General features: G+C 40.3%; 1 protein-coding gene across 3 annotated transcripts in view; it reads left to right on the forward strand.

Moving 5' to 3' along the window:
- The window catches only part of ADCY5 (adenylate cyclase 5), a 321,010-nt gene that overhangs the window by 189,162 nt on the left and 111,099 nt on the right, over positions 1-20,749 (forward strand). For all 3 annotated transcript variants that reach the window (XM_050916994.1, XM_050916995.1, XM_050916996.1), the window contains one exon: positions 2,386-2,507. In XM_050916994.1, coding sequence (XP_050772951.1) covers positions 2,386-2,507 — 122 coding nt within the window. The remainder of the gene's footprint in view (positions 1-2,385; positions 2,508-20,749) is intronic.

The following is a 20,749-nucleotide window of genomic DNA, read 5'->3' on the forward strand; positions in this document are numbered from 1 at the left end:
GAGCCCCATTCCCCCAGCATCTGGACCCCCACAGTGCCCCCCACACCCAGACCCCCCTGCTGAGCTCTATCCCCACCCACACTGAGCCCCAACCACCTTCACCTTATCATAACCTTAGTCCCAGATTTGGACCTTAGCGTCCAAAATATGGGGGTTAGCATGAAAACCTCCAAGCTTAGTTACCAGCTTGGACCTGGTACTTGCTGCCACCACCCAAAAAATTAGAGTGTTTTGGGGCACTCTGGTCCCCCTGAAAAACCTTCCCTGGGGACCCCAAGACCCAAATCCCTTGAGTCTCACAACAGAGGGAAATAATCCTTTTTCCCTTCCCCCCCTCCAGGTGTTCCTGGAGAGATACACAGACACAAGCTCTGTGAATCCAAACAGAGTGACTCCCCCTCTCCGTTCCCAGTCCTGGAAACCAAAAGCACTTTCCTATTCCCCCAGAGGGAATGCAAAATCAGGCTAGCAAATCCAACACACAGATCTCCCCCCTGATTTCTTCCTCCCACCAATTCCCTGGTGAGTACAGACTCAATTTCCCTGAAATTTCCCAGTAAAGAAAACTTCAACAGGTCTTAAAAGAAAGCTTTATATAAAAAGAAAGAAAAAATACATACAAATGGTCTCTCTGTATTAAGGTGACAAAATACAGGGTCAATTGCTTAAAAGAATATTGAATAAACAGCCTTATTCAAAAAGAATACAAATCAAAGCACTCCAGCACTTATATTCATGCAAATACCAAAGAAAAGAAACCATATAACTTACTATCTGATCTCTTTGTCCTTACACTTAGAAACAGAAGACTAGAAAGTAGAAACTACTTCTCCAAAGCTCAGAGAAATCAGGCAGACAGACAAAAGACTCAGACACAAACTTCCCTCCACCCAGAGTTGAAAAAATCCGGTTTTCTGATTGGTCCTCTGGTCAGGTGCTTCAGGTGAAAGAGACATTAACCCTTCAGGTGCTTCAGGTGAAAGAGACATTAACCCTTAGCTATCTGTTTATGACACACCTAGACCCCCCTGAAGAATCCCATTACCATTGCACCCAGAACCTCCTCCAACAAGCTCCTGAGCATCCAGATCCCACCCACACCTGATCCCCCACTGAGTCTCCCGCACCCAGATTGCCCCCCACAGAAACCTCTCAACCCACACCTGGATCTCCCCACACACACTTGGATTCTTCCTGCCCCCACCTGGTACAGAGGGGTAGCGCCCTGGGATGTGTCTAATATATGGAGATATGCCTATCTCGTCAAGCTGGAAGGGACCCCAAAATGTCATCGAGTCCACCCCCCTGCCTTCACTAGCAGGACCAAGTACTGATTTTTGCCCCAGATCTCTAAGTGGCCCCCTCAAGGATTGAGCTCATAAACCCTGGGTTTTGCAGGCCAATGCTCAAACCACTAAGCTATCCCTCTCCACCTCCTGGTTCCTGTGCTGTGTCAGGGTTGGGTGCAGCCTCACAGCTGAGTCCGTGTCCCAGGGGGCAGGCTGCACAGTGATCTCCCTCCTCTGGGCAGCTAGTGGCCTGTGCTCCCCAGTGCCATGCTTGAGCTTCCACATGGATTTGACAAATAATATTTGCAGAATTTTTAATTCTGGGGGGCCGAATTTTTTATTTTTTGGTGCAGAATGCCCTCAGGAGTATGTATTGTACAATTGAGCCAAATTCTCCTGCCACTTTTATTGGTACAACCCTTCCCTGCCCTATTGCTTGTAGTGAGGAGCGCTGCCTTTGAGAGTTAGATTATGCTCTGCCTGTTAGAGGTTAGTGAAATAAAATGGGGCTCTTAAATGGATTTCAGGAGAACTGGGAAATCAGTCCTGTAGCCTTATGGCCAACGGAGAACCCTGTAATGATGCATGGTTTGTATAATGAGACTTCCAAGTCTACATTTTACATGAGGCTTTGTCACTCTTGCTGCCTGTGAATGTGTTCAGCTAGTAATACTGCTCTTTAAAGAGCCCCTCAATACTTTGCAGTGACTGCTGGTCTGTATAATGAAGTCCCTGCTGCTTTGGAGCCCCCTGCTGGAATGCAAACTTGTGAACTATACCGACTTGGGCACTGAGGCAGCTGCCTCCATATGGCTCTTTCATCTGGAAGAATCTGCAACTGTGGATAGCATATACAGTGGATCTGGCATGAAGGTTAATTTATTTTCCCTTTGATATTGTGTTCATATTTTTCTGAGTGGGACAGGACCCCCGATGCCTCGATGGCAGAACTGGCTGCTGCATTTATGGAGACCATTCCTCTTGCTTTTGCTCCTCAGTCACTGAACTGATGGCTTCGTTTCTCTCCGATAAGAAACAACGTGTTTGTTAACTGGGAAGCAGGTGTTTTAATTGGTTCATCTGTCTGACTCAACAGGAGCGGCTCCTGCTCTCTGTACTTCCTCGTCACGTTGCCATGGAGATGAAAGCCGACATTAATGCCAAACAGGAGGATATGATGTTTCATAAGATCTACATCCAGAAGCACGACAATGTCAGGTAAGAACTGCTGACTGAATCTCAGCTGGCAATGGAAGTAGGGGGCCATACTGAGCTCCACCTCTTAGTTACAGAGAATTAAAGTAGCAGGGGGCAGGGACACACAATCCAAAATAAATAACAGCTAGAAAATTGAATTAAAAAGCAGCACCAACAAACATCAGTGAGTTTGTATGTGGGATGGGATGGCAGCATCCTCGGTATCTGCAGCATCTTCCTTTCAGGAAGTAGTTTCTACTGTATCCCTCTTCCAAGAACTTTTCCTAGAATCCTTCACAATTTTTGGAAAGATGCTGGGAAGTCACGTGTTTGTTTGTTTGTTTGCTTGTTTAATTATCGAGTAAACCATCCCAATTACCCCAAATTGCACTCTTTTCTGACTTGCAGCACCTCGGTGAAAAAAGAACTGCAGAGTCAAATTGCTCTTTAAATGACTTGAATATTCATCACTAGCCTTAAACAACAAGCTTTATAATCAGTGAGAACCAGCTCCTAGCAGCTACTCCATTAACAGACAGCGCACCCATGTTCCACAGCTCCCTGGTCTGGCCCTTTAGAGAAGGTCCCACAAGAAGCAGGCACTGAATCTATGGCAAGCAGTGCACAATGAAATACAATGTTTGTATTGCTGAGAGGAAGCCCAGTCTTGCAAGTTTCTAAGCACCCTCACTCCCACTGATTTCCAGGAAAGCTGGGGTTCTTCATCACATCATGTGTTTGGGCTTTTTGTGAGCATTGGGAGATACAGCAGCAGCCTGGCTAGAGAGAGCGGACCACTTGGCATCGATTCATGTGTCTGGGAGAACAGAGAGGGGACGAGAAGAAATATTAATTTATCTTGCCATTTCTAAAGGAGCAAAATCTGATGCCCATGGGATGTTGATGAATAATTTAATTTTGATGTGACTTATCTCTGCTGCAGTTATCAACTTGTGTGGGGTTATTTTGGCCTATGTTGAGCCAGACTCTGAAGTGGTTTGGTAGCTTTCTTCCAGCCATGATGCTAGATAAACTAGGGAACCTTCCCTCTCATCAATGCCCCACAGGACAGATTATATATGTTACTCAAATGAGATAGTTTTTCCCAACAACTTGTTTGACATGCTTTACTACCCTGATTTGTGTTTGGCATCCAATGCAATTTATAACTTGATATTTGGTAACCAACAAATAAAATTAAAATAGGTTTACTGTGTCTCTAATTTATGTACTGTCCTCTGTGATTAGTAATTGATTACTATTTATGTTACCATGGCACCTGGAAGCCCCTAGCTATTGCGCTAGGTTCTGTACTAATACTAATAGTCCCTGCCCCAAAGAATTTGCAGTCCCTTTCTGTGATTCGAGACAGTAAAACACATTTAACATATTCAGACTTGTCAAAGCAGTTGAAAGCAATGACAGGCTGATGTGTCTGTAGCTGTAAAGTATAACAGGTGACTAGAAAATGGCAACACATGGAACATTCATGTGGAAAGCCCAGTGAAATCAGTGAGAGACTTTCCATTGAATTTAATGGTCTTCGATCAGGCCTCTGTTTCTGATTGTAACTTGGACATATTAAGTGGTCTGGTAACTGATATCCATGCATGGGTAGGATGTAAGACAAATGTTTAATCAGCTATGAAAGGCTACAACCTTTAATGATGTAAAAGTAAAATTATACAGCTTTGAAATGAATGCAGATTTTTATGGTAACTGGTTTAGTGATTTTAAATCAGAGGAAGTATATTACATCAACGCAGTACTTGTAACAACATGAGCTACTGCATTCATTATGTATACCATTTTTTCCTATTTAGTTTGTTTGGGAAGAGTTTGTAACTTCAGCATGATTGGATGGTGGTCACAATTTCTCTAGAAGAAAAATGAGTTCTTGTCAGTACATACAAGTTGGCTTGATATTTGAATAGCATGTGACTAGTTGTACTAGAGCAGCAGTTCTCAAACTTTTGTATTGGTGACTCCTTTCACAGAGCAAGCCTCCAAGTGTGATATCCCTCCTTATAAATTAAAACCACTTTTTAATATATTTAACATCATTATAAATGCCAGAGGCAAAGCGGGGTTTGGGGTGGAGGCTGACAGCTCATGACCTCCCCTGTACTAACCTCACAACCCCCTGAGGAGTCCCGACTCCCAGTTTGAGAAAGCCCTGTACTAGAAGAAGCAATACAGGACAACCACATATAATCATATTGGGTAGCATCAGACTGGCTTTATGTGCTGTTGCAATTCCTAGATTTGGAATAGAGGACATGCAAATAAAATCATATTTATGAAGATTTGATTGTCTTTTTAGGACAATAATTCATCTGAAATTTTGTTGGTTATTATAGAAATGTTCCTCAAATAACTGAGAACAAGCTTAACTGTTCTTTCCTCTTTATTTCATTGAAACCATATTACATAAAGCTGGCTGAAATAAAATATCTAGGGGTAAAATGTATCTTCCATAGGGACTCTTCTTTAGTGAACAATCAAAAATAAATTCTACCAGAGTTAAAGGATAAAATAGAATAATGAGTTCCGTTAGTAATTTATAGGGTCACAATGAGCAAATAAAGGTAGTCGTTACACTTGAAATTATATAATGCTAATACTTCTCTCTTCAGCTCTAAAAACTGATTAGAATTTTTCAGATAAGTCATACTTAATATGATGACTTCTTCAGCTGAGGAGGTGTAATAGCTTATTTCAAATGAGATGAGACAATAACAGATTCAAAGAAGGCATTTGCTAGTCCTTGAGAAAGAGATGCTATAATAGATATGCACCACCTTAACATCCAACCAGGAATTGGATCCAAAGCAGAGGTTGCCCTTAATCCATGTATCATGTCTTTGATATGAAATGCAGAAAGTTTCTTAAGAGTCTCTAGGCAACAAGTTAACAAAGCTAGAAACAGAGGATAGCTGACTTAATATACAGTTTGCTCTTAGTGATTTGAAACTTGTACAAGAAGTAATTACAGATGTTATTGCAGCTGCTGTTAGAGAGGTTTAGGAGATTGTTCCATATTTTCCCAGTTGTTTTCTTCCCTCTTGGTCTATGTATTATGAAGAAGGGTCTCAAGACAATTCTTCCCACACGCAAAATGAGCCCCTCTCAGTTCAGATAGGGCATTGTGGTATTTGTGTAATATATGTAGTTCCCAAGTCTCAGAGACACTTATTTGATCATGCTGAATGGCATGGTACTTCAATGCTCTGTCCCCTGTCTTGAATGCCCACAAGATCAGGGTTAGACTAAATTGAATATTACAGGAATCCATGGAGGCACTGTAGAATAATCTGAATAATTTGTACAGTACCTCCTCACTTAACATTGTAGTTACACTCCTGAAAAATGCAACTTTAAGTAAAATGATGTTAAACAAATTTAATTTTCCCATAAGATTTAATATAAATGCGAGGGGTGGCAGCTTCCCCGGAAAAGAACAGGTGCTGACTTTGCTGGGAATGCTCCAGACCCACCTCTTCCTGTCCCCGCTCCACTCCAGGCCCACCTCTTCCCACCCCACTCCACCTCCTCTCTGGAGCATGCCACATCCCCGTTCTCCCCCTCCTCTTGCGGAAGTCCTAAGCTCTGCCAAACAGCTATTTGGCAGCACTTAAGACTTTCTGGGAGGGAAGGGGAGGAGCGGAGATGTAGCACTTCCCTGCTGCTCCCTCTCCCTCCCAGCACTTCCCTGCTGCCAAACAGCTGTTTGGCAGCACTTAGGACTTTCTGGGCGAGAGGGGGAGGAGTGGAGAAGCAGCGCTTCTCTGCTTCTCCCCCTCCCTCCCAGAAAGTCCTAAGCGCAAAGCACTGGGAGGGAGGGGAAGGAGCAGGGAAATGCCATGGAGGCGGAAAAGAGGAACTTGTGCAATGCTCCCTTGTAAATTCGCTGCTCTTCCATAGACTCTTACAAGCAGTGGCCAGAGCAGGCAGCCAAACAACTTTATAAAGGAGCATTGCACAACTTTAAATGAGCAGGTTCCCTAATTGAGCAGCGCTGTAACATTGAAACAACATTAAGCAGGAGGACATTAAGTGAGGCGTTCCTGTAGCTGATACACATTGGGTTTTGATGCAGCATTGAGAGATGGAGAATTTAAAGTAAGACTTGCAAGATCAGAGTCACAAACCAATAAACGAGGATCTAAAAGTTGTTTCATGTGTATAACCCATCATCTTAATCAACAATTTTAAAGGGGGAGTTGATAACCAGTAGGGGGAGAGAAACAGTAACAGAGATGACAAAATCCAGTGAAGGAACCGTCGGTATAAACAGACAAAATCTTTTATTATGTTTTTAGCCAAGGTTGCTAAGTAACATTAATGGTGAAACATGCATACCAAAGAACGTTACTGTCCAAAAAAACCCCACAGCCCAAGGCATATAAAAACATAAAATCATCACAGATAAAGTCTGCAGAGAACACACAGATTGGGAGAGTGGTGAATAATGAAGAGGAGAGGTCACTGACACAGAGTCATCTGGATTGCTTGGTAAGCTTGACACAAGCAAACAATATGTATTTTAATAAGGCCAAATATAAATGTATATATCTTGGAATGAAGAATATAGGCCATATTTACAGAATCGGAGACCCTATCCTGGGAAACAGTGAGTCTGAAAAAGATATGGAGGCCCTGGTGAATAATCAGTTGACCATGAGCTCTCTGTGTGACATTGTGGCAATCCTTGGATGTGTAAACAAAGGAATCTTGAAGAGTGGAGAGTTTATTTTACCTCTCTAGTTGGCACTGGTGCAGCTGCTGCTGGAATACCATGTCCAGGAAGTATGTTGACACATTGGAGAGAAGTCAGAGAAGAGCCAGGAGAAAGATTAAAGGCCTGGAAAACATACTTTGTAGTGATAGACTTGAGGAGCTCAATTTATGTAAGTGATGAAAAGACGGTTAAGGAGTAAGTCTATAAGTATCTCCATGGGGAACCTTGTTTGATAATGGGCTGTTCACTCTGAAAGAAGATAGAAGTAAAACAAGAGTCAGTGCCTGGAAGTTGAAGCTACACAAATTCAGACTGGAAATAAGGTTGCAAATTTTTAAGAGTGAGGGGAATTAACCCCTGGAACAATTTATCAAGAGTGAGTAGATTCTTCAGTATGGGCAAGTTTAACATCAAGATGAGATGTTTTTCTAAAACAGCTGCTCTAGTTCAAACAGGAATTATTTCCGGGAAGTTAGGTGGTCTGGGTTGTGCAGGAGGTAAGGCTAGATGATGATCACAGTGGTCTTCCTGACCTTAGACTCTAGAAAGCATATTGAAGTATAGAAACAGACAAATATAGACAAGTTGATAAATATTCAAATATCCTAACAGCTTGTATGATCCTTTAAATGGATATACATATGTAAAAATATAACACGGCACATTCTAAAGATAACCTTCACTTTGCCTCTCTCGTTGAGTCCACAGAGTAAATTCCTGAAAGGTGCTGAGTTGAAGGCCCTCGGCACCTTGTAGGATCAAACATCTTAGAGGGTAAACTCTTCTGGTCATGGACCTTGCCTCCTCCATGTCCTTAAAATATTAAGGATCTTATCCAAAGCCCATTGAAATCAATGGAAAGACCATCAGTCACTTCAGTGGGCTTTGACTCTAGCCTGAGCATAATCAGTATTTAAAAGATAGTAACTAGAAAAAGTAAAGGTACAAAATAAGCTGATTTTCAGAATGGAGAGTGGTGTCCCCCTGGGGTCTGTACTGGGTGCAGTCCTATTCAACATATTCATAAATGCTCTGGAAAAAGAGGTAAATAGTGAGGTGGCAACGTTTGCAGATGATACAAAACTACTCAAGATAGTTAAGTCCCAGACAGACTGCGAAGAGCTACAAAGGGATCTTACAAAACTGGACGACTGGGTAACAAAATGGCAGATGAAATTCAATGTTGATAAATGCAAAGTAATGCACACTGGAAAACATAATCCCACCTATATATATAAAATGATGGGGTCTAAATTAGCTGTTACCAGTCAAGAAAGAGATCTTGGAGTCATTGTGAGTAGTTCTTTGAAAACATCCACTCAATGTGCAGCGGCCGTCAAAAAAGCAAACGCAATGTTGGGAATCATTAAGAAAGAGATAGATAACACTGCTCTACAGCCAAAATGCTTCTGAAATAAATGTAGTCCAACTTTACTAATTCTGGGTCACTGAGAACGAAAATGATGCTTAAAATTGTTGATTGGCTCTAGTTTTCAAGATATGCTATTGGGTCAGTATATACAACCCTTGACTTGGGAATGGCGGAGGATAAGTGAGTTATAAAGGGAAGGGATCTCAATTTAAACCAGAAATGACTAAAATACATCTTTGACTGGATCTATGAATAAATCTATGATTGGGTTTGGACAGTACTTGCTTTTTAGGCAAAACAATGAATGCTGCAATCTGAAGCTGATATTGCGTCATACATTATATGAATTGCATCATGTTATTCCTAGAAGTCATGGATGATGCAATCATAACGAAGCTTACATCACTCTGCTGAACAAATTGCCCTATATCAGCTCTAGAAATCATACAGTGTCATGCTCTCTTATTTGTCAGTGTTTGATTTTGCAAAGGGGCACATTTCTGTTTAGCCAAAGTGAGTAGAGATGCCTCGTACTTGTGTGAACAGTGCAGATAACTTCTGCTATGTTTGTGGTGAAGTGACTTTTGCATCACAAAAGCACAGTATAACCACTATGGTTAAGAAAGCCTATCACCTTTATTTTGGCTGCAAAAATGGAGATCAGGACAAGAGGTGGGCCCCACACATATGCTGCAACACTTGTGCAACAAATCTTTGCCAGTGGTTGAACAGGAAAAGGAAATCTATGCCTTTTGCAGTGCCAATGATTTGGAGAGAGCCAACAGATCATACCAGCAATTGTTACTTCTGCATGGTGCCTCCAGTTGGGAGAGGTGTGTCAAAGAAGAAAAAGTGGATTGTGCATTATCCAAACATTCCATCAGCTATACGCCCAGTACCCCACGGAGAAGGACTGCCGGTTCCTGATGCACCAGAATCATTCTCACTTGAGTCAGACGAGGAAGAGGAAGAGGATGAAACTTCTGGTCCTGAACCATCAATGTCACAGGACCCACATTTTCTCCCATCCTCCTCCTCTGAACCACGCCTCATAACACAAGGTGAACTGAAAGACCTTGTCAGGGATTTGGAATTACCCAAGAGTAAGGCAGAGCTGTTGGGCTCCAGACTACAGCAGTGGAATCTCCTGGCAGGCTATCAGGGCAAATGGAGCCCATCAATGCTTGCAGACTATTGCTGGACAGTGACAAGAGATGCTCCATTTAATGAATACAAGAGACAAGCCAAGAAGCGCCGAGTAGACACTGAATAGGACTAAACTATGTACATAATAGTTTTTTGCCTTTTGTTTCATAATAAATTTTATTTATATAACTCTTTTGCTGATTTTTGAAGTGTTACATAAACAGGACAGGTGAAATATTCTCATGTAAAGCAACCATAAACACATGAAAAGACCTAGGTTTACAGTTCATGATTAAAACTCTGCTATCTACACAATATACATAGACATAAAATGTAAAAACTTAAATATCTTAGAAACAGTAGCCAATCAGTTGTTTTAATTGTCATATTTGAATTCAGCACATCAAAATACATAATAAATATCACATTTTATCTCTGAAGCAGACGACTTCTCAAAAATTGTAGACCAGTGTAATAAGACATAATATATCATATTGCCTCTATATAAATCCATGGTATGCCCACATCTTGAATACTGCATGCAGATGTTGTTACCCCATCTCAAAAAAGCTATATTGGAATTGGAAAAGGTTCAGAAAAGGGTGACAAAAATGATTAGGGGTATGGAACAGCTTCCATATGAGGAGAGATTAATAAAACTGGGACTCTTAAGCTTGGAAAAGAGACGACTAGAGGGATATGATAGAGGTCTATAAAATCACGACTGGTGTGGAGAAAGTAAATAAGAAAGTGTTATTTACTCCTTCTCATAATACAAGAACTAGAGGTCACCAAATAAAATGAATAGGCAGAAGGTTTAAAACAAACGAAAAAAAGTATTTTTTCACACAACCACAATCAGTCCATAGAACTCTTTTGCCAGGGGATGTTGTGAAGTCCAAGACTATAACAGGGTTCAGAAAAGAGCTAGATAAGTTCATGGAGGATAAGCTCATGGACCCATCAGTGGCTGTTAGCCAGGATGGGCAGGGATGGTGTCCCTAGCTTCTGTTTGCTAGAAGCTGGGAATGGACGACAGGAAATGGACCACTTGAGGATCACTTATTCTGTTCATTCCCTCTGGGGCACCTAGCATTGGTCTGACCCAGTGTGGCCGTTCTTATGTTCTTAAGTATCAAGTGCCCAAATCAAATCCCTTAAGAATTTTGGAGTACATTCTGCCACATTTACTCTTGTTAGTCAGTATGAATAAAGGTGAAGGAGTCTATGTGTTAGGCCATGTCTAGACAGGAAAAATGTTTTGTTTTAAGCACATGCTAGCTAGCATGTTTTAACTAACAAACATCTCTTTAAATGCTAGGTTATATTGGGCTTCATGCCTCTTGAAAACATGTTTGCTGGTTGTGGTTGAAGCGAGTAGGGGGCCTAGAGATTTCCTTAACCAACTAACACTTTAAAAAAGAGAGAGAGAGAGAGAGAGAGAGAGAGAGAGAGAGTGTTAAAAGCACATGCTTAAGTGCTTTGCCGAATTGATGCCTTAATTAATATGTTTTAAACACTAGAGTAAACAGGTTTTAAGTGACTGGGACTTAAGTGTGTCTTCAAGTATTTTGCTGAATTGGGACCTAAAATGTGCTACGTAATTCCTTTTCAAACACAGTCTATTTTCCTAGCCTAGACATGGCCTTATTGAAAGCAAAAGGAGAAATGACTTTAGAATTAGTATGTCTTCTCTACCTATGCTTCAGAGAAATGAAAAAATAAGTAACAGTCCGGGAAAAGGAGATGTGATTTGGAACAAATGACTCCTTTCACTCTAGGAGTCAGGCATGAAGTCTGTTGCCTTAAGTGGGCTCAGTAAAACCTTCTGTACTGGGAATTATTCTTTACTGTGGGCCCTTTTTAAAGCCTGGATGTGTACCTAGAAACTTGTTGATGGGCGCAGTGTACAAATCAAATGAATAAAGGAATTTAACTGAAGATTAGCAGGCATGCTTTTTCCTTTAATCTGTGCAACAGTCAAGGCAAGCTTTTTGTTTGAGGTTGGAAAAATCCAACCAATCTTGTTTGTTTTTCAGTGTTATAAAAAGTAAAAAGATCTAAGTTCTGTATTAGATAAAGGTCATTGTGTCAAGGCATTCAGAAACACATTAAATCCGTGCAGGGGTTTGTGTCTGCCCATTGAATGTGGCTTCCTGTTGCTGATTAATGAACAGAAACATTTCCTTTGTAGTTAGTAGAAGTGGAGAACGTTTTATTTATTTATTATTTATTGTTTTCACTTGAATTTTGTAAATCAGTCTCCTAACAAAACTCTTCTAGTGATCTCACACATTAGCTAAAATAGGCTGATCCTGTTGTCTACTCTGTTTTGGTTTACACTTGCATTTATTAATTCAAAGATGATTTTAGGATTATTCCTGTAATATCCAGTCTCTGAGAACAGTCATTCTTCTAATGCTTCATAAATAGGGAAAGCAAAGTGATCTGATAATCACTGTGGAAGTAATGAGGCTGACTGCAGCCCTAGGTTTGATCTCAGCAGATTCAGCTCAGCCTTTTGCCCTTCTGAAGCAGGTACATTGAGCTCCCTGAAGTCAGTGTGTTTAGAGCTCTTGGATGAAGCTCTTACTAGCATCCAGGTCCTGTCCACTCCATGTGCACCTCGTGAAGAACCTGAAGAGAAAAAGGCTTTTACCTGGTATCCTTACTCAGAAATTCTCCAAACCCTCAGTTGTGCAGCGCATTTTGTGCCAGTTGTCTGGCTGGCTGCTGCCTCTTGCATTTTTGGTATATACTTGAAGCATACAATTTTTAATTGATATTTACAAGATAGAGTGAACAGAATTAAAAGAGAACTACCAGTGCAGAAGTATGTTACCATACCTAGAAATCCTGTAAGCAACTTTAGGGTTTCAGAAATATAAAATATATATACAAGTTGTTTATGAATTTTAACTAAGGATGAGTTCAAGATGTAAAATTTGGCTTATGATCACCTAAAGTTTTGAGGATATTTGGAAGCCAAACTTTTGTTTAATCCTGTTACAGAGAGAGAGGAGCCGTTTGCTGAATTCAGATCCAGATAGAGTCTTCAGATTCTCTAAAGATGACTGGATCTGGGATTTTGTTGAGGACTCATCTTTAATTTTACTTAGTAGAAAAATTGTCTAACAGAAAATGTTCTCGTAAACTGTTGTGGGAAGTTACTCTATATTTGATCTATTTTGCAATGATGCTTAACATGGAACCCTATCACATACCTTTCTATGTGTTATTGACTGTTGACTACAAATAACTAAAAACATCATGTGTCTTCTGCTAATCTTAATATCTCCCCCACTCCACCCCAGATTGGTGTGGCTTTTTCACAAAAATATTCAGTTTGTACACCTTTCCAGAAACTAGCCTTTCATATAATCGTACCATGACCCTGTAAGTGTAAGGAATACAACTTTTACAAGTGGACCATTTTTGTCCTTCCAACTGTCTAAGAATAATTTTCCTAGCAGTGAAAAGATGAGACTAATTTTCTTGTGATATTTTAGATAATTTCCCTATGCATGTGTAATGCTGACAGACCCCAGTATGGAACTGGGGACCTCAGTGCATGAGCCAAATGCCAACTAGCTGTTAGCTTCTGCTGTAGAACAGAGTCATTTTATCGCTCTTTAAGTGGTCTCAGTGCCACTAGATGGGACAGAACACCACATACACAAGGCTTGTGGGTTACATTTTTCCCCTAGCTGAGGAAGGATATCCTGAGCTCCAGAGACTTCCCAGTTGACCCCTCACTTGTAACACCAATAGACCCCAGTTGTTGGGGGCAGGATCGAACCCAGGACCTCTGGAGCTTAGAGCATGAATTGCTGTAGCAGAGGTAGGCAACCCATAGCATGAGTGCTGAAGGCAGCACATGAGCTGATTTTCAGTGGCACTTACACTGCCCAGGTTCTGGCCATCGGTCCAGGGGGCCTGCATTTTAATTTAATTTTAAATGAAGCTTCTTAAACATTTAAAAAACCTTATTTACTTTACATACAACAATAGTTTATTTATATATTATAGACTTATAGCAAGAGACCTTCTAAACACATTAAAATGTATTACTGGCACATGAAACCTTAAATTAGAGTGAATAAATGAAAACTCGGCACTGCACTTCTGAAAGGTTGCTGACCCCTGCGCTACAGCATTAGCTAAAAGCCAGCTGGCTGTTAGCTAAGTCTGTAGAGCAGACTCATTTTATCTCTGTCTTTAAGTGGTTTCGGTGCCACTAGATGGGACAGAACACCACACCCAGGAGGTGTGTGGGTCACACATGCATTGTTTTAAAAGTATGTACAAGAGAAACCTTCTTTAGCTGTTGGCTAGGGCCTAGAAACACAGCTGAGCAATGCAGATTCAACACATTACAGTGTAGTGGTACTCACATTATCCTGTTTAATACAATATGTAAATAAAATATATTTCTTAAGGCTACATACGTGTGCAATATATAGGATTTTCATGAAGAAGTAAAGTGGTTCCTCTAATCTGAATGGATAAAAGAAAGTCTTTCAGAACCTTATTCAGGACTTCCTGGGAATGAGTTCATAGTCTTCTGTTCATTGTTATGGAAAGTAAAGTTTAGAGATTAATTTATCCACAATGAAAATATGATTTCCTGTCACTTTTGGCAGCAAGTTACTTTTCCAGACTCTCCTCTGTTAAAGTGTATTAGGAGTGATGGTGGTAGTCAAGATGAAAAGATATTTTGGGTTAATATATTCTACTGCAGTGTAAATGAGCAGGTTTTATGAGCTTTTATAGAGAGACTAACATTCTTCCTCCCTGAGTTATTGTATGAGAATTATCTTTGACAAATACAGAACCTTATAGAATGACTTGACCTTTCCCACGTCTGTGTGTTAAATATAAAGCCATTGTCAAATATAATCAGGAAAGGAGTTCCCAAGACCATACCAGTCACTTTTTTGTGTGTGTAAACAACAAGGTGAATTGTGCAATTAAATCAGTTTTTTTTTAATCTTGAATGAGATTATAGCTGACCCAAAAGCACTAAAATATGCGTGGATTATGATGCTGAGCTGGTGCTTCCCAGATGGAAATTTAAACTTGCAGTGTTGCCCTTGCTATTTATAGTAGCCCGTTGCCATGATAATGGCTTAATGATATCTAGGTTTAGCCAAATATAGTATTCTCAGTACTATAAACAAAGTTCAGATGTCCTCTGTAAAAGAATAAAGGTTGGTAATGTCACTTAAATTCTTCTGATGAACTGTTTCACAAAATTTATTTTAGAGATGGTCTCCAGGCATAGTGAAAGTGACAATTTCCTCTTAATATAATTCTTATGAATTGTATACTGAACAAGATTAACCTAATGTTGTAAATTGTTTAAAATAGCTTGACAACTTGGATTACACTGTTTGCAGAAATAAAACAATGGATTCCACTCTGTAGGCAGTGTAAACGAGAAACCTATTTAACTACCTTTCCAATTCAATTATGTTCTAGCATCAAAACTTAAAAAAAAACCCACTTTAATTATCATTAAACATGTTTTCAATTAGAGTAAATCAGTATAGTTCAACTGAGAATCAGGGATCTTGGCTTCTAATAGCAGTTCTGCCGCTGACTTACCCTTTTTATGATTCCTCTGTAAAATGGTTATAATAATCACTTTCTTCACAGGTAGAGTGTAGTGCTTAATTAATTGTTTGTAAAGTTCTTTGAGATCCTAAAATGTAAAGCACTACGTAATTGCAGATTATTACTTTTGCATAATAATCTTCAATTAAAATTACTACAGATCTCAGATTTTCTTTTAGTCTCAAAGTACAATTAAAATTTTCTAGGTATTTATTTTTTTTCCCTCAAGCCTAAATGCTTCTTCTTTTAAAGGAGATATCAGTCCAAACACTATGTCACAAAGCTCGGTTTTAATTGCAGCTAGTGGAAAGGTTCCCATAGAATAACTTGAAATGGGTACGTTGATGTTAACACAATAGTCTGTCAACTCTGCTTGCTAATTAATGGTGTTTTCTTGGTGGCATACGTAGGTTTAGGTCTTGATTTTCTGGGCTGCTAAATTACAACACCCTTCTTTTGAAACTGAATGAGTTTATAATGGGGCATATTCTGTTAAGTCTGGTTCAAATTGGTGCATTCCATCTATAGATAGGTTTGTCTTCTGGCTGTTATTAGTCAGTAGCTCATCTGGATTTTTATTTCCGTATTTTCTTCTTGAGGCAGTTGAAGCTAAGTAGAAGTGGGTTTAATTTTACCATCTTCCATAAATATAAATACTGTAGCATGAATGTGTAATAGTCATGCCCTAGATATTTTCAGTGATTCTAAAAATAACCCGTCGTCTCAGCCAGTCTTAACGTAGCTACTATTTCCATGGAAAGCATTGTCACTGGGGTGAGGCTGCACCAGGAAGTGTTTAAATATCTGCTGCCCAGTTGCTCCTCTTCCTTCAGTCTCCCAACTCTGTCAGCTTGTGTAAAGATGATGCTTTATAGTTGAAAACATGGGAGTCTTACGTGAGTCAGGAGCAGGCCTAGTAGCAAGTATTCTCCATATCAGTCACAGACCAGTGCATAACTTTGTTTTCCTTTCTGGTTTTCTCCATACCAGGTGAGATGCTGGAGTGCTGGAAAGATAACAAGGGCACTAGTATTCTGCGGCCTTTCTTTTAGGGGATTCTCATCTAGTCGATGTAGGTTTTTGTACTGTGCTCATCATTGTAGTATCTGAGCACCTTCCAGTAGGGCATTAAGCAACAGGACTACATATTTATTATGTTGTTTGCATCTCCCCAGAGGGAGAAGCAAGGGATTGCTGTGTTCTTGTGAGAGATCATTTTGCCTCCTCAAAGCCAGTGCCAATACATCATAGTTCTTCAGGGCAGACTTCTTGGGTTCTTTGTGGTGGCTGTGCACTCCTATATGGGGGACCTATGCTGAACTGGAAGGCTACCAGGGAAGGGCTGCATATTCAGGTCTATGTGGATCCAGTGACAGTACACAACTGTTGCAGAGGGACTGTGCCTGCTGTTGCAGTCCATAGACTTGGAACAGCAGCGGTGAGAGAGATGCATAGCAGCCCCACACAATCGTCCTGGAGTGAGGGTGGTGGATTTCACTTCCTGAACTGCTCTGTACTTCACCTGCAGAGAGTTCATGCCTGAATACTCCAGCTTTATCCAGGTGAGGTGAATTTCATCTTAAATAATTTACCATAAACCCTGAGAATCTTTCAGATAGCAGTAACTCTTTAGCGACTACCAACCCAGGTTGGATTTGAACCAATTATTGAAAAACTCTAGCTTTCTCTTAGCCGCCTGAGTCATCCTGTCCACTTATGATTTCTCTGAGGCATGTGATTGAGCAAACAAGAGTCTTCTGGGAAAAGATATTAAATCTAAAATCTGCCTGTGAGAGGAGCATCTGTATTTACAGTAGTCATAGTAGCTGATATAAAATTGGCTTAAAAGTTATGCAATAAGATGGGAAATGTAGGATCAAAGAGGACACTTCAAACGTTGTATTTAGTCCCAAATCACTCCCTCTCTGTGATACACATTTTATAGACATGGCATTATTGAAAGCTTCAGATAATCTTTAAACGTAAGGACAACACAATTTTATAGCAGTTCATCGAATTCTCCTCTACATACCTGCTGCAATGGAGCTTACAAACCCCACACTGAGCATAGACAGATGGGTGAGGAGCATCTTCCCTGCTTATTCCAATCAGACTGATCACACCCATGCAGCATCCAGAACTGCCTGTCATGGACACATGCACCTACAGCTGTAACCACTAAGAAAACAAGCCCAGCTATACAGGGAGGCCCGGGAGAACCGCGAGGGAAAGGGAAGCAGGACGCCCTGGGACAGCAGGGGGCTGACAGCCCCATGCCAGATTGCCTCTGAGAAACTGACAGGGGAACAAAAGGAGATGGCAAGCCTGGGCTTTTAAGGGTTCATAGACTCGACTGAAGTTAAGAGGTTATAGACTGGTATAATTGTAGATGAATTGAAGGGGACCAGTTAGGAGAAAGGTAGGACCCCTAAAGAGACTGCACCAAGAGCAGTTGACACATGTATACAAACATAGCTGCTCATCTTAATATAATAATAAAAGACCAAACACATAGTAACTTGCTTGCAGTTCTCATCTGACAGGGTGTGTGTATGTGTGTTTTGAAGTTGTGTCTTGTGCTGTGATCTTGACTACTGCTGACAACTCCTGAAGTCTTCAAAGAGGACAAAGGACCGTCTATACTCTAAAGAACAAAATAGCTAAATAATGAGCTGTAAGACACCCTGTTGGAGTGCATTACTTAAACATTTGTGTAGTAATGAAGACAACAACCAAAAAGTACAGAGTACCAGATCTGCAGCCCCCCCAGCAGCCTATCCACAAATAGGATGTACTTGTGATGTATAATTCACACCCTGCTATTCCTAATTTACACAGGTGTCTGTGAAGTCCCGAGGGTGATGGATAGGAGAGTGCTAGATGTTTTAATGATGAAATACTGTGGCTAGAGAATTAGAGAAAATAATGAAAAGATTCTCATAGAAGTCTACAGAGGAGTGTTTTCACTCACTAAGGTTATTTAGAGTCAATTTCTTCTTCAGACTTATGAATAAATTCATTTGCAAAATAATGCAGGTCTCATTTTCTGATCATCCTAAAGATAGATCCAGGCAAATCTCAAAGGGTGCTAATTAACCAACTAGGGAGATTCCCTTTCTGCCTCCCCTTATTCTCCATGGCATAATGACAGAATAAGGATTGAATGAGGTACGTAAAATGTGTCCCAATATGTTTAAACTCTACTGCTAGGGACTAAAACTGAGTTCTCCAGTAGCCAAAGTTATACCTCAAAAGACCCACTGAAAGTTAACCAAAGACCGTACTATCTAGTTGATCAAAATGCAGAGCAGATGGTTTAAGAGGAGTAATGAATTTATATCATGCTTTTGATGTATTTTTATTATTTTTATTAAATATTCTTCATACCCCTTTTCCCACCAGTCCTTACATTACAATGAATAAATATTTGACATGGAAGTTTTTCATCCCACAGTACATTGAACTTCATAAAATCATTTTATTGAAGAAACAAAACACAATAAATAACCTGCCTGTGCCTTAATTTTTAATCCTCCATCAATTTTTTGTTGTGAAAGTTTGTATCTCATTCTTCCTGGCTGTATGTTCAGCTTAGAAGAGACTGCAAAAAGGGGACTGAGCGAAGGCAAAGAGTGGGCAAAAAAATAGGGTGGATTTAGGGAGATGAGGTTGAGCAATGAGGAAAAGCACGTTAATAGACTGTGAATAAAGGAGCATAGAGGGTAAGAAAGAGATGTATCATTTCTAGGGTATCTGCCTGTGCCATTCTGTCTTCTGGAGTAATTCTTCTACCACTGTTACATAGCATATTATTTTCTATTTGTGCATTTTCCTTTTAATTAAATCAGCATTGGAAAAATACATAGATTTAAATGACAGGAATAAGACTTTAATGAAATAAAGCTTGTTCTGAGAACCCAGTGGGGTAGGTGCCTATGTTTTGCTTTAAGAACCCTCAGAAGAGGGGCTATGTTAGCTCTCATTGGTCTGTTCTGGAAAAAGAGGGATGGGATGTTTCTTGTTTCTTAAGATCCCTTTTTGATCCTTCAGGGTTGTTCCAATTCTTAGCCTCAGCTGATACAACATGTATGTAATTGGCAATTCAGAAAAACTCTCTAAAGCTTTCAGAAAGCACTATATAACTCCATCAGTGATGTCCACAAATGAACTCCTTTACACTTTTGAACTAAGGGCCTGAACCAAACCCCACACTAGGTTAGGACTTGAACCCCTGATTCCATTAAGGTCGGTTCCAGTTGCTCAGCAGCTCTCAGGATTATGCCACTGGAGATAAAAGGCTTGTGCACTAACTGGTTATGCAGCATGCTCAGTCACATAAACTTAATCAGTATCACTTTGTCCGTAAAAATTCTGTCTTGTTGATGAGTGCTCCAACCTAAAAGGTCAGTGGTTCGGAGAGTTGGATGCCCAAGGCTTTATTTCATTCCCACACCCATTGCTAGTGCCCATTTGGCTCCTTTAATTTAGTAGCAATCATCTGTTGATCCACCCTGACAGCTCATTTGTTTTGTTTTTTTAACTTTGACATCAGAGTTCTCTATCAAGTTTGGTAATTTGTTGGCACTGTGTAATGCTCATTATATGGACTGTGTTGCTAATTAGATGTTACTACTAGGACAACCCCAGTGATAGTCTGACCATAACTTAATTTGTTATCTCCAAAGTCTGCCATACCCAGGAGTGCTGAGTGCAGAGGTACATTGGAGAGACTCCTTGTAAAATATCTTTGGGAGCGTGATGAAGACGAGAGATGGTGTGTCAAAGAGCTGAAGGGGGTGTGTTGTAGTGGGATGAGAGTAGGGAAGAGGGGAGAAAACTGCAAAACACTACGTGGAAAGTGAGGAGCAGATACATTGATCATCAGCCTGGTTCGGGGTTGGAGAACAGAGAGAAGGTGAGCCCTGTCAGGATCTTTTAAAAGTTAATTATTAGGTGGCAAAGCAGGACTGATTAGCAGTTTCCACATATATCTTCTCCTTTCTGCAGTGACTGATGATTGCCAAGAGTGCATTAATTGGGATCAGTTTGTGAAGTGAAGAAAATGGAGCTTTGGCTTCTGCAGTAAGCAATTTGATAACTTGTAGATATAGATCAAATTGAACTCAGCAGAAACCAAATAGTCATCCATAAAAATATAATTTATTCTGCTGCTGTGATTTGGGATCTGTTCAGAGCTACTGTAAATCCCAATCTCTTAGGTTTGGAGACTTTTTGTAGAGAAGCACAGAGGCCTTTTGAGTATACAGTTTTTTCTTTTTCTTGAGGAGAACCCTTACTTATATAAAACAGTAACCAGCAAATACTGCCTCAGCATGATGAATCTTGGTTTACACATGCTGTGAACTGGTGTTTGTTTCATGGTGTGAA

The sequence above is a fragment of the Gopherus flavomarginatus genome, chromosome 10 (assembly GCF_025201925.1).
Source record: "Gopherus flavomarginatus isolate rGopFla2 chromosome 10, rGopFla2.mat.asm, whole genome shotgun sequence".
Taxonomy (NCBI): domain Eukaryota; kingdom Metazoa; phylum Chordata; order Testudines; family Testudinidae; genus Gopherus; species Gopherus flavomarginatus.